The 13,902-nt window shown below is 46.3% G+C and overlaps 2 protein-coding genes across 2 annotated transcripts; both read left to right on the plus strand.

Annotated features, from left to right (window-relative positions):
• Positions 1 to 1,348: 1,348 nt before the first annotated feature.
• On the plus strand, positions 1,349 to 2,456 carry LOC127348821 (uncharacterized). The gene is made up of 2 exons (XM_051374714.2): positions 1,349 to 1,726; positions 1,820 to 2,456. The coding sequence occupies exons 1-2, from the start codon at positions 1,462 to 1,464 to the stop codon at positions 2,353 to 2,355; spliced, it is 801 nt and encodes a 266-aa protein (XP_051230674.1). The 5' UTR covers positions 1,349 to 1,461; the 3' UTR covers positions 2,356 to 2,456.
• Positions 2,457 to 4,497: 2,041 nt separating this feature from the next.
• LOC127294893 (ATP-dependent DNA helicase MER3 homolog) lies at positions 4,498 to 13,525 on the plus strand. Its single transcript, XM_051324800.2, has 27 exons — positions 4,498 to 4,768; positions 4,925 to 5,028; positions 5,332 to 5,515; positions 5,623 to 5,784; positions 5,885 to 6,122; positions 6,218 to 6,254; positions 6,334 to 6,380; positions 6,630 to 6,667; positions 6,840 to 6,861; positions 6,942 to 7,154; positions 7,296 to 7,452; positions 7,541 to 7,592; positions 8,036 to 8,107; positions 8,208 to 8,257; positions 8,373 to 8,490; positions 8,570 to 8,633; positions 8,713 to 8,796; positions 9,434 to 9,559; positions 9,637 to 9,833; positions 9,931 to 10,119; positions 10,206 to 10,454; positions 10,531 to 10,580; positions 10,693 to 10,710; positions 11,197 to 11,279; positions 11,375 to 11,603; positions 12,008 to 12,051; positions 12,125 to 13,525. Exons 2-27 carry the CDS (start codon positions 4,937 to 4,939, stop codon positions 13,318 to 13,320), a joined length of 4,011 nt encoding a protein of 1,336 aa, XP_051180760.1. The 5' UTR covers positions 4,498 to 4,768; positions 4,925 to 4,936; the 3' UTR covers positions 13,321 to 13,525.
• Positions 13,526 to 13,902: the final 377 nt, after the last annotated feature.

A 13,902-nucleotide genomic window follows, 5' to 3' on the forward strand; every position in this document is an offset into this window, starting at 1 on the left:
CTTCTTGGCTTCTGCGCGCCATTACTCGCCGGAGCGGAAGGCCAGTGGACATGGAGACAGACCGCCGAAAACTCCCTCACCTCCACACTCCCTTTCCGGCGCGCGAAGATGGCTGATGCTACCCGGCGACGGTGCGGCGGTGAATGCGTTCAGTTGTCGATCCCTCCATGACTTGGAGGCGCGACTCCTCTACGAGGCCAACTACCCAGCGCCGCTTGATTTCCGCAGGCCGCTGTCCTGGCGGCTTAGCGTAGGCGGCGTCTACATCCCTCCACCGCCGGTGGCCGCCGAGCACGACGAGGAGATCCAGGTTGCCCTCGTCGTGATGTCTGATGAGGAGCGGGCCCTGCTGGAGCGCTTCCCGGACAACCACGCCGCGTGGTTCACGTACTTCCGCGAGCGCTACGAGCGGGAGCTGGCGTCCTACGAGGGCCCTCCTCCTCCGTTGCCGAGGAAAAACGCGAACGGCAGGCGCCGCTGGTGGAGCGGCCCCGGCCGCACCCACACTGTCGTCCTCAAACACATCAAGGCGGGGAACTCCCCCGTCTTGCAGATGCCGCCGATGACTCCGACCTCGTTCTCCCGACGTCGTGGGAACTCGTGGATGCCACGGCGGATGGCATCCACGTCATCATCTTTGGGGCCGGCGTCGCGCTTGCGCTACTCAGGCTCTACGCCCTCAGCCACGTCGAGGACCTAGCTCCGCGCTGTCAAGCCGGAGCCCGTCTCGCCGCCTTGCAACCGAGGCCGTGGCGGCGGGATAGTCATCCGCGAGAGGCGGGACTAGTCGCCTCCGCGTGTCCATGACCGCTTGGTCCGCCTCAAGCGCGAGCCGGAAGAAGGAGGCCACGCCGGCGGGAGCCTACGCAAGCCGAAGAAGGAGGCCGCATCGGTGACCTCCCCCGACGCTGACGACGACACGATCCTCGAGGCGGTCATGGCGCGTTCTCTGAACGACGTCGGCCCGTCGACCTCCCGATGCTAATGGACGCGGCGTTCACCTAGTTCAAAGCGGAGTGGGAGAGGGAGGAGGCGGAGCGCCAGCAGCGGCTGCTCGAGAAGGCCGCGCGGCACCGCGCCTGCCACGTCGCCGTTCTCGATCACAGCGAGGATGACGGGGAACGCCGCCTCCTGTTCGACGCGTCGGGGCCCCATGTCGAATGTATGTAGCATAACAGAGCATACCAAACTACTTGGTCGGTTGCCTTACCGCAATACCACGCTATCAGTCAGAATTTGATTCGACCTCATGTCAAAAGAAAGAAGAATAATTGGATTCGATCTCGGAACGTCGTACGCGTATATATACACACCTACACTAACAAACGTAAATCCATCCCATAATTCATATACGCAGCCCAGCCAAGGAAAGAAAAAGAGGATCGTCCACCCAGCGCCCCGCAAGGCCGCAAGTCGATCTCAACCCAACCAATCCAATCCGCCGCGCCGCCGTACGTCGTGATGGGCACGTCAGCTTCGTCGTTGCTGCACCGGCGCCCCGTCCGCCGCCACGGCTACAAGTCGCTCCCTGATCGCCACGACGAGGAGGAGAAGCAGGAGAAACATGAGGAGTTCATATTCTTCGAGGAGGAGAGGCAAGGGCCGGCGGCTCTGGAGGCGCGCGGCGCCATGCTGAGGGACAGAGCGCGACGCCGGGAAGGCACCGTCTTCGACACCGGGAAGGACCTGAGGGAGTCTGCCCTCTGCTACCTCGTCGCCTTAAACTGTACGTATACGATACCACGAACGCTCCTTTTATTTCTCATCTAGTTTATCCCGGCCGCTTTGTTAACCAAGTTACTACGACGGTTAATTTCAGGGGGCAAAGCTGGACTGGCATTCGCCGAGCAGGCCATGTACGGCCTCGAGCTAGGCGACGGGCCGGGCGCGGCGACCGCGTTGCTCCGTTCCGCAAAATGCTACGTGGAGATGGAGCACATGAGCCAGAACAATGTCGCCTTCGTGGAGCGGGCCCTGGAGGAGGCAACGGCGCTGTTCGTCAAGGCGGGTGACCTGGAGCTAGCCGCCGTCAGCTGCCTGGAGCTGGCCGAGTTCTACATGGACCGGCAGGACCTGGGGAGCGCGCTGGACTTGTACGAGCAGGCCGCCGAGTACTGCCGCCGCATGGGCGGCGGGCACCTGGAAGGCTGGCGGCAGTGCACGTACAAGGCCAAGGTGGTCAGGAATCTGCTGCACAACGAGGATGCGCTCCGCCTCCAGGGGGTGCTGCCCGTCGAGGATTACAAGAGGAAGTCCGCCGGGTACATCCGGTTGTCCGACCCTGACTGGCGCCTCCGAGTGTCCGAGCTGTACCTTTCGACCACTCATCCTGTAGTAGGACGTCCTGTTGTGTAGTTTGTTAAATCAAACATTGAAGAAGTTTTGTGTAAATATCTTTTTTTCTCACATGGATGAAGGGCTGTAAATATTGAAAGATGCATGTCTTAGTTCTGACCCTTTTTCATTGTCATCCCAATTCCCAAAGTCATCGGCCATGACGCGTGGCTCCGCTGTGATAATGTTGACACCACACGAATACACGATTAATTGTACTGCGAGAGTGATTTTTTGCTCTGTAGATTTAGTTCTGACCTGTAATCAGGTACGACAATGGATTGTGAAGTTGAGTTATAATTGCAGGCGTTTAACAGTAAACATAAGGCTCGAGCCCGGCATTTAACAGTCTCTTTTATATAACATAGAAAAATGAATGCTTATCTCGGTTAACATATAAGGGGCATCCCCTGTATGCATCTGAAAAAGAGATCAACTACTGAACTGGGAAGAATAGATAACACTTCCATCTTTCTCATCAACAACATTGATGAAAATCTCACAAATGTTGGCACATTTGAAGATATCATATCACATGCGAGTTCCAATATCATCAGAAAGATAGACAATTGTCAAGCTTGTCAAATGAGATGAAAAAAGATGGACTGAAGTATGGAAATAATTGATCGTCCATAGAAATCTTGGGCTGTGGTTCAACAATGTACTGAGGCACCCTAACCCTCCCGCACCCGCGTGGCGGTGCCGCGCCGCACCGGGCGGCCCCCAGCGGCTCTCCTCCTCCCCCACCCTTGGGCGCCTCCATCCTGCCGCCGCCGATAGAGGCGCCGCCGGGCAAAGCCCTGGAGGCGTGGCGGCGGCGGCGGACTTCCTTGACCGCGACAGGCGTGGGTGCGCGGGTTCGCGTCGCCGCTGGCGATGATCCGCATCGACCTGGTCGACGGCGGTGCCATGGAGCGGCGGTGACCAGATACCCCCGAGGATCTCCATCGTTTGGCGGGCAACGACGGTGGTTCGGGTCCGATCTGGGCCCTTATGGGCTCGGGAGGGCTGCGGCCATCCTACTGCGTTGACAACGATGCCGGCTTCGTGCAGGTTTCTGGGCTTATTCCGAGGCACGAGGACGCCATGGGTGACTGTCCTGGGCATGGTGGTGGCGGCCTCCTCCTTCACCGGAGGTGGTCGGCTGGTTGCTGGGGTGGCAGATCACGAGATCCGTCTACTCCGGCGATGAAGATCTAGTCGACGACGAGCTAGCGGTGAAGGGGACACTGGTGAAAACCTCGCCTTGGCATCGCTCTTGGCGGATGATGGTAGCGGCTATTGGCGTCGTTCCCTTGCGAAGGCATCATCTTTGCTAGCCTCTCCGCTTGCTCTTGCCGAGTTGGGGACTAGCGGCTGTCGGTGAAAACTGTGCCACGATTGGCGGGCGATGGCGGCGTTAAGTGTCGCTTCCTTCTTGAAGGCATCATCGTCGCAGTCTGCGGCTACTCACTCGTGCTGCTCAAGGGGAAACCCTAAATCCGGGTCTCCCGTATCGGATGATGACGGCGCTTCTTGCGTCGTTCTATCTCTTGGGCATCATTTTTGGAGCAGCGGCTGGATGGAGGTGGATCTTGGTGGAGTGGTGTTCATCTACCATGTTGACGTTCATGATTCTCGGCGGCGTGTAGCTGCAGGGTATCGAAAATGGGCGCGGACTGCTGGACGCATGCAGGATGGTGGAGCTGTCTGGTGTCATGGTGACATCGACGACAGGTCTGGCAAGGTCAATGCGGTGATCCCTCGTCTATTTCAATGAGCTTTTCCCAAAAAAGAGAGAAGATGCATGCATGCTGAAATCTGCCACCTCATCTATTTCTAAATTTGATTTTGAAAATAATTTATCTCCTAAGTTATGAATCAAACTAGCAACCCATCTTCACGAAGGTTTGGAGACTAGAATCGTTGTTGTTATGTTTCAAGGAATATTTTTTTTTGTCACACTGGTTTTCAGATCATAGTTCTATGAACGCAAGATGTACAACGAACAATTAACACGGCAATAATGCACACTCCCTCTGTAGTCTGTACCGTTGTAATCAACACGGGGTGGTGCCTACACGAGCATATGCTAACGTTGTCAATCAGTTTAAGTTTGAAATCTTTGCTGACAGCATGCTACTACATGTAAATATTTGCTGCCGTTTGGTACTTGCCTGCCTTCCCAATTGCAACCATTTCGAGCTACTCCTCTTGAAGCCGGCCGTGAGCACCACGATATCTCGCTTCTCAGAATCCACGCACGGTTTGAAACTTTGAATCCCAACGTCTCCGCCTCGCATTCTCCAAACACCACCACACCACAACAGAAGCATCTCCACATCGCCAGCCTTCTCCTCGCCGGCGGCCGGCTCCTCCCCTCTCCCCCTCCGCCACCGCCACCGCCCTCGCTCCCGTCGACCCTCGCCTCGAATTCGACTCCCACCACCACCTAGTAAGTCCCCCCGCCTCCCTCCTCCCGTCCCCTACCTCGCTCGCGCCGCTCGATTCGGTTCGCGAAATCCCAAGGCGGCTCGACCTCGATCGGCGCCGCGCGCCAAGTGTTCGACGATACGCCTCGCGCGGGGTTTTCTCACCTCCGATTCTGCAGGGCGGCTCGACCATGGCGGCGATGGGGCCTCTCGGCGGCGACTCCTACGCGCTGCGGTGCGTCTCCGACCTGCCCCCGCCGTTCCGCCCCGTGTTCGGGTTCAGGTGCGTGCCTCGCGAACCGATCGAACTCCGCGGCCGTGTTTGCCCGTAGATTGTTTGTTCCGCACACTCGCGTTTGGTTTGGTTGCACGCGGATACTACTCGGTACCTTGAAATTTCCCAGTAACGTCTAACAATCCTAGGGCGTGAGTCTACTAGCCTGGCAAGCCAATAGGTTCGAACTTGTTCAGCCGAAAATTAGGCACTGTCCACTATTGTCTGCAGATTGAATTCGGACTGCTTTGTGGCACGATAGACTTGGGATGGCACTCATAGTAGCAACGTTCTGTTCTGGCTTCTCCGCAGATACTTCAATTCCCTGCAGAGCGAGTGCTTCCCCGCGTGTTACCTCTCGGATGTGAACATGGTTGTCTCCGCGCCCACCGGGAGCGGCAAGACCGCGCTGTTTGAGCTCTGCATTCTGAGGCTCCTCTCCAGGTTCCTCACACCAGACTGGAGGTTCAGCCTGGTAAAAGGAACTCTCAAAACAGTACGTGCCGACTACCTCTTCTCAAACAACATGCTGGGGCTAAGCCTGGGAGTCCAGGACACTAATCGTAATTTTCACTCTGTGCTTCATTTGGGTTGCGTGGTCAGATCTATATCGCTCCCATGAAGGCGCTGGTGCAGGAGAAGATGCGGGACTGGACGGCGAAGCTGGGCACACTGGGGATCAATTGCTTGGAGATGACTGGTGATAGTGAGTTCTACAACAAGAAGGCCATACATGATTCTGATTTAATCCTCACCACTCCCGAGGTTTGTGTCACTAGCTGCTTTGCGTCTGATGATCTAAATAAACCCCCCTTCTGCAGACTATCTCCCTGCTTTGTTTAACAACCATACCAATTGCATGCAGAAATTCGACTCTATGAGTCGTAATGGAATAAGGGATGGAGGACTGGGTTTCTTCAGCGATATTGCTCTGGTCCTTATCGATGAGGTTCATCTCCTTAATGATCCGCGTGGTGCTTCCCTGGAAGCAGTGGTCAGTAGAATAAAAATGCTTTCTAGACTTGGCCACATGAAATCTTCTCCTCTCGCAAATGTTCGATTCATAGCAGTCTCTGCCACTATCTCTAATGCTGAAGATATAGGTTAGTAATTCTGCACATTATGTCGTCATTATACAATTTTAACCACCATTGTCCTGTGGGAAAGGAACTTATGTGTTAACCTTGCGAAATCACAGCGGAGTGGCTTCTAGCACCCCCTGAAGGATTGAAAAGGTAACTGAACTAAGTCCCTCAAAGATAACCTAGAATACTACCGGCGAATTTTCCTTATTTGCAGTATGTTCCTTTGCAGATTTGGAGAAGAGATGAGGCCTGTGAAGTTGACAACCAAAGTTCTTGGTACGATTCAGGCTTCTCATTATATTGGAATCTGGATGAGCTTATGAGTGCATAAGCAGGGTCGATGCAATGGTTTGGCAACCCATAAGATTTTTTGTATCACAAAACTGCTTGAACTTTGTTATAGAAAATTATGGAACATGTGTATTCCCCTTACCTGCTGATTAGATGTTAGCACCTCTGACAATCTTTAGAACTGTAAGCTATTGTTATGTTTTACCTAATTAATTTTTTTACTGTGCCATTTAGGTTATGCTGCAGCCAAAAATGACTTCCTTTTTGAGAGGGTACGCAAAATTCCTATCTGATAATGTTCATTTTAAAAATTATATGGCGAAGTTAAGAATAAGTGTTCAGATATATTCTGTCATACTATGTGCACAATATTTTCTTCTGAAGAAATGTTGGCATCAAACTGACTCAAATCTCACAAATTTTTTGTGTGTCTTTAACTTGTAGAGGCTGCAGAGTTTCATTTTCGGTAAGTAAGTGGCATTACTATCATGTAAGCTCCTTTGTCCAAATTTCAGTGCTCAAATAGAAAGTGAATATTGATTACAGATATACTGATGCAACATTCAAGAGGGAAGTCTGCACTTGTTTTCTGTTCTACAAGAAAAGGTGCACAAGAAGCAGCACAGTGCCTTTCACAAACTGGAGGGTCTCATGGCTATTCAAATCCGTTCATGAAATCGATGCAGCAATATGAACGTCTACGGGAGGCTTCCTTAACCTGTAATGACAAGCAGCTGCAGTCTTGCATTGTGCATGGAGGTTATGTTGAATCTTGTCCTCTGGGCACTCTCAACTTTCTAATCTTTCTATTAATTCCAATTATTTTTCTTTTCTTGTCTAGAAACTCATGTTAGGTGTTACCTAAATTTACACTGAAGTAATTGTAATTCCAAATTTCAGTTGGTTTTCATAATGGTGGTCTTGGCTCAAAGGATCAGAGTCTTGTTGAGGGGCTTTTCCTGAAGGGCGATCTTCAAATTCTATGCACGACAAATACTTTGGCACAGGGCATCAACTTACCTGCACATACAGTAGTTATAAAGTCGACACAGTTTTTGTGAGAACCCTTTTTTTAATATGACGGAATTCTTTCTACTCTCTATTATTCCTTTTTATGATATTTTCTATATTCATATATTTTGTAGCAACAAAGAGAAGAGCTCGTATGTAGAGTATGAGAGATCCATGGTGCTTCAGGTGTACTATTAAGTCTCAGCTACTCCTGTCAAATGATCATTATTTGAAAACAAAGGATATGCACCGTCTGCTCATAGCATTTCTGTGTGTTTTTTCTTAGAGCTTTAATGATATGCTTGTTTCTTAAGGTATTTTTAGTTTTTTACCTGATTGACCAATGGATACAAAATTAAAAGCACAGGTTACTGAATCTAGTGCAGTCCTCATTAAATATTCATATTGTTATATGTTAACTTTTCTTTTAATAACATGGTAAGTTGGTTCTGACTTGTTTCCATAATTAATTGGATCCGCTAAATTCTTGTTTCCTGTAGTGTGTATTATATGTAGTGAAAATTAATATGTATTTGAACTCAATTATCAAAGTTCTTTACACTTTATAATTTAAACAATAGTGTGTGATCATTCTCTTGGTTCACTGACAAAGCCTTGGTCATTCTCAGATGTGTGGGAGGGCTGGCCGTCCTCCATTTGATGATACTGGAACAGTTGTAATTATGACAAGAAGAGAAACAGTAATTTAACTTTGCTTCTGTCTTGTTAATTTTGAAATACTTCCAACTCAAAGATGTGTATTGGCTTATTGGTCTAACCTTCCGTAATTTTGTCCTGTAGGTTCATCTATATGAGAACCTTCTCCGTGGATGTGAAATGGTTGAGTCTCAGTAAGTTCTCGATGTTCAGTTGAAAAGTTCTCACGTGTTATTTCAACTGAAACTTAACTGTGACATGCTGGTACTTCATTTGAAACCTCTGGCTGAGTATAGATACTATGGTCAGGTTGCTGCCATGCGCAGTGGAGCATTTGAACGCAGAAATTGTTCAATTGACAGTGTCTGACATAACTTTGGCAATTGAATGGCTCAAGTGTTCATATTTGTACATCAGAATAAAAAAGGCATGAACCTATTACTCTTGATCTTTAAATCTCTTTGGTTTAAATGCATGATCTAACTTACGACAATATAAATTACCAGAATCCTGAGCACTATGGAATTAAGAGAGGGATTCCTTGTGATCTCCTTGAGAAACAAATGAGAGGTATATTTACTGAACTTTGTGGATGTACGGTTCTCTCATGAAATCATGAAACATTGATCTTTTAGGATTGAATTTACAGATATATGTGTTGAGAAGATACATGAGTTGGGTGAGTACGGGCTAATTTGGACAGATGAAGATGGTTTTCTTCTAAAACCATTAGGTAACTTTCCATTTTTCAAGAAATTTACAACCGTATAATGCAATGATGTCATATGCAATAGTTTTCAACCTATAGTATGAACATAGTGTCTTCCAATTTTGTTAAATCCCTTCTATATCTGATGTTTGTGCGAAGTAGGCTAACTTCTGTACCCTCCCAAGAGTGAAAATCATAACTTCGAAATCATATTCAGAGTCTACTTTGGAATGTGCCACTACTCTGCTACTAACAGTTGCTTTAGTGTTAGTGTGATTTTTTTTTTTTTTTTTTTTTTTTTAAAGCATGAACTACTATTTGTAACAGAGTGGTACCTGTACATACTTAAGGAATGATCATTTCTGTGGTTTCACCTCTTTGCAATACCATACTGGAGTTCTGATGGGACAATTTTAGCGTACAGAATTGTGTTAGAGAAGATATCAAGTACTCAGAGAAGTATCAGAGGGTTGGGCATGCAGCATGAACCGTAATCTTGTAATATAACTTTATTATTAGTTTTCATCTGGTCTCGAATTCATTCGTCCGCAAATTGCTATTTAGAAGTCTCAGTATTCTCAGTTAGTCGCATCAGTTGCATATGTGTCTGTATTGCAATTGTACATGAAGTAACTCTTTTGACATGTATCTTCCTGCTCAGAACCTGGGAGGCTGATGACAAAATTCTATCTGAAGTTTGATACGATGAAGCTTATTGTTAAAGCTTCTGCATGTTGCACTTTGGAAGATTTATTGTATATCATCTGCCGCTCTGCAGAGATTTCTTGTAGGTAGCTCCAACTACTTTAATTTTAGTCATTGAGTTTGTGTAGTTAATTATCAATTTCCTCTTTCTTTTTCAAGGGATCCAACTACGTCGAAATGATAAGAAGACTCTAAATGACATAAACACCGATAAAGAGGGAAGGCTTCGGTTCCATGTTCTCACTGAGAATGGAAAAAAGAAAAAGCGTATCATGACAAGAGAAGATAAAATATTTGTATTAGCAAATGACTGTTTAACAGGGGACCCCCTAATGCACGATTTATCCTTCAACCAGGTTGTTTGTTTGTTTGTTTGTTTGTTTGTTTGTTTGGCTTTTAGCACATTTCATATTATTTTCATTCATGTTAAATTATTTGAACTTCTGAATGCAGGAAACAAATTCTATATGCTCAAATGGGTGTAGGATCGCCAAATGCATGAAAGAATATTTCATATACAAAAAGAGTTACAAATCTGCCATCAACTCTATGCTCCTTGGGAAATGCCTAGACCAAAAACTTTGGGAAAGTAGTCCACTTTTACTGAAACAACTTCCTGGAATTGGAATTGTTACAGCAAAGGTTATTAATTTCTAGCCTTTGTTATTTAGGCACTCCTATATAGAAAGAATGCATAATTAAATGTTGATTTAATGACTGTATCCCAGGCCCTGAAGAATGTTGGAGTTGATTCCTTCGAGAGCCTTGCAGCTGCTGATGCTAGAAAGCTGGAAAGTGCAACGGGGCGCAATTATCCATTTGGAAATCAGATAAAGGAATCCTTGTCAGCATTACCACCAAAAATTGACATACAAATTGAAGATGTTGGAAACAGACAAGGAAAATCAACCATTATTGTAACCCTAAGTCGTCAATCACTGGCACTTCGATCCAGTAAACAGAACTATGCTGACATGGTACATCTTTTATCTTTGTTTTTTTTTGTCATCCAATGGTGCTTAAACCTACAAATTGTTAAATTATTTTTGCCAGGTTGTGGGCTCGGAGGAAGACAATATGATCCTTTTTCATGAGAAAATAAGGTCAGTGGTTTATTTTATAATCTTGATGCCCTCTAGGATCCCTTTCTTTTACTGATGGTAGTTTGTTATTGTTTTGGTTATTGTTGGCATCATTTCCGACTCTCCTTTAAAGGGCTCGAGAGTTTTCCAGGTAATAATTCTGAAGTTCTGTTATTTCTGCAAACATTTTTTAACTGGGCTTCACAAAATATTTGAACCATCGTTATGGAGACTAACAAGCAAATGAACTTGACTGTCAAATTCTCTGTTGGTTCTTCAAGGGAGATATTCTTTTCGTTACGTTTGTATTTTCAATAGATTATTCTAGCAGAGTAGCAGACTATTACAGCAACCTTTCTTTTTTGGTTAGGCTATTACCTGTTGTGCTAACCACCAAACAAGCACCTCTGTCTGATTCAACAGGCAAAGTTAACTTGCCCCATAGCAGCCTCTTCCTGGCCGTAAACTGCTACGAGCTCTCGGACTGTTAAACCAAGCAAACATAGCACAGTGATTGTAGACATGAATAAAATTGCTTAACCAGATACCAATCATTGAGGAACTTGCTGTACTCTGAAGCCAAAATCAAAACTAAGTTGCTCCGAATTACTCTCACTGGCTGTGCTGTTAATTGCAGCCCATATTCTGTAAAACTTTTTGTGCCGTGCCCCCAGGGTGCCAGGGTGACACTAAAGGCTGATCTGATATTTGAAGAACACGGTAATAGCTTCAACAGATAATTATTGTTTGGCAAATTGAAGGTCATTTTACAAGTTTATGCTGACATGTACTGTGCTTTAAATTTTATGATGAAGTTGGCATTGATATCCACAAGAAGCATGTGATCAGCAGGGAGGATGATTTGCATGTGACCAATCTTCCTGCTGATCTTTGTTTGGTTAGCTCCAGGACAACTCAAGCTAACATTGGACGGAGCCCACTATCAAAAGAGGTTTGTGTTATAGAAGATGATGACAGTGTCAACGCTCCAGACAAAGCTGAAAATATTCCTGGAATGAGAAAATTTAACAACTTGGCATCACTGTAAGTGCTTAACCTACTACTCCTCCAAGAATTCCAGAATTGACTTGCTTTCAGCAGAGTAACCAACAACAGAACACTTGACTGCTTGGCCATTATTCTATTGTTTAAGGAAAAAAAATGCTAGGGTTCTTTAGTGCTCCCTCCGATCCATGGTAAGGGTCGTGGTTTTAGTTCATTTTTAGTCAAATTTGAACTAAAACCACAACATATATCATGGATCGGAGGGAGTAGCAAATATCTGCAATGATTACCTTAGATCGCCAGAGAATTGCTATGCTTCACAGCTATTGTTGAAACTTCTATCACATGTCAGATTTTCTCTTCGTATTTAGTCTATAGGACCATATTCTTTGAACCTTCTCTTTTAAGTATAATTTGCTGAGGTGATATTCTGATGACTACAGAGAGGTCCCCAGCTTTGATCTACTACTTGAAGAAGACAATGGAGGTAACACAATACTAGAAAACAATGTCTGCTTTATTTACTTTGCTAACAAAAGTGTCTATAATCCCATGCCTAGATACGGAAGATGCATCGTTTTATGAACCAGTAGAAGCAGAATGCAAAGGTGCCACCAGCAACACAATATTTGATCACATACGCAAGAAATCCAGAGATTTTCCAACTCTGATGTTGTCGAAGTCCATGGATAGCTCATATGAACCTTTGATACTGAAGAAGATGAAGACATCGAGGGACCAGTTTGACTTAGATCAGGGAAGCTTGCATGCGAATGAGGTGTCACCAATGGATTCTGAACATACCGAGGCTACAGTGTCTCCGACCAATACAGCCGAGAAGTGTCGGAGGATCCTGAGCCGAAGTTCAGAGAAGAGCTGCTCTCTGTTTGCAGAGAAAATTGACAGCCCACTTGAGAAGAGCAAGATCCTGACCAGATCTCCTTATGAAATCTCTCTTCAGTTTCCAGGCAGGAGGGACAGCCCATCTGAGAGGAGCAAGATCCTGAGCAGAATTGCAAATGAAAACTCTCTTCAATTTGCTGCCAGAAGGGACAGCCTATCTGAGAAGACCAAGGTCGCGTGGACAACACCTGATGAGAACAGTGGTCAATTTGCAGGCAAAATGGACAGCCTATCTGAGAAGTGCAAGGTCATGATCAGACCTCCAGTTGACAACACTCTTCAGTTTCCTGCCAGAAGGGACAGCCTATCTGAGAAGACCAAGGTCGCATGGACAACGCCTGATGAGAACACTCTTCAGTTTGCAGTCAGAAGGGAGATCCCACCCGAAAAGAGCAAGGTCTTAAACAGAACTTCTGATGAGAACCGTCTCCAGTTTGCAGGCAAAATGGACAGCTCGTCCGAGAAGAGCAATGCCTTGAGCAGAACTTCTGCTGAGAACTGTCTCCAGTTTGCAGGCAAAATGGACAGCTCGTCCGAGAAGAGCAATGTCTTGAGCAGAACTCCTGATGAGAACTGTCTCCACTTTGATGGAAAAACTGACAGCTCGTCTGAGAAGAGCAATGTCTTGAGCAGAACTCCTGAAGTGAACTCTCTGCAGTTCGCAGGCAGAACGGACAACCCACCAGAGAAGAACAGATTAGTTTTCGGCCTACCCTCTTCAGATTTCCAGGCTATGCAATCTACAAAGCAAGTTCCAGCCGCAGTTCAGCCTCTCAGGATTCAAGAGTATTGCAAAGATATATTGGCAAGTTCAAAGAGCAGAGAGTTCAAGAGTATCTTCTCCTTCCTGTGATCTCGCAAATATCTTGTATAGGTCTGGTCAATGTTGTGCTGGAAATATGGAACGGTAACCTACCAGAGGCGTTAGCTAGACAACTTATGTTCAAGAGTGTTATTATTCGTATGCCATTATTTGTTTGAATACCTTTCTCGGTTTCTCTGCTGTGTACAAATGCTATGGATATAGTGCATATATTAAACAACACTCTTCCGTGCAATGCCCTTCTGTGTTGTCGTCTACAAACAGTTTCTCTAAACATTACTCATGCATCAACATTTCAAAGCGATGATCAATTTACAAAATTAGGTATCGTTTTCCACAAGTCTCTGCTACACATTTACAAGTGTTTTATCTCTGCAGACTTGTAGTGAAGAGAAAATTAGCCCAAACAAAATTATACTAATCTATCAATGGGGAAGACTGGAACACCTTTTGGCGATGGAACTTGCGCATTGTGCAATCACTTGCACTCCAACCTCAAAATCCACAAAAGTAGGAATACCACAAAATTGGGTTTAAACTCTGAACGTGTAACGAAATAATGTATGCATTGACAGAAAAATATAACGAAAAGAGAACGCCGGAGAGTAGAGT

The sequence above is a fragment of the Lolium perenne genome, chromosome 4, assembly GCF_019359855.2.
Source record: "Lolium perenne isolate Kyuss_39 chromosome 4, Kyuss_2.0, whole genome shotgun sequence".
In the NCBI taxonomy this organism is placed as follows: domain Eukaryota; kingdom Viridiplantae; phylum Streptophyta; class Magnoliopsida; order Poales; family Poaceae; genus Lolium; species Lolium perenne.

Coding starts and splice junctions, on each gene's coding strand:
- LOC127294893 (XM_051324800.2), top strand. CDS start 4,937: ATGGCGGCGATGGGGCCTCTCGGCGGCGACTCCTACGCGCTGCGGTGC. Junction 10,120..10,205: donor TTGGAATTGTTACAGCAAAG/GTTATTAATTTC, acceptor ACTGTATCCCAG/GCCCTGAAGAATGTTGGAGT. Junction 11,280..11,374: donor TCTGATATTTGAAGAACACG/GTAATAGCTTCA, acceptor TTTATGATGAAG/TTGGCATTGATATCCACAAG.
- LOC127348821 (XM_051374714.2), top strand. CDS start 1,462: ATGGGCACGTCAGCTTCGTCGTTGCTGCACCGGCGCCCCGTCCGCCGC. Junction 1,727..1,819: donor CTACCTCGTCGCCTTAAACT/GTACGTATACGA, acceptor GGTTAATTTCAG/GGGGCAAAGCTGGACTGGCA.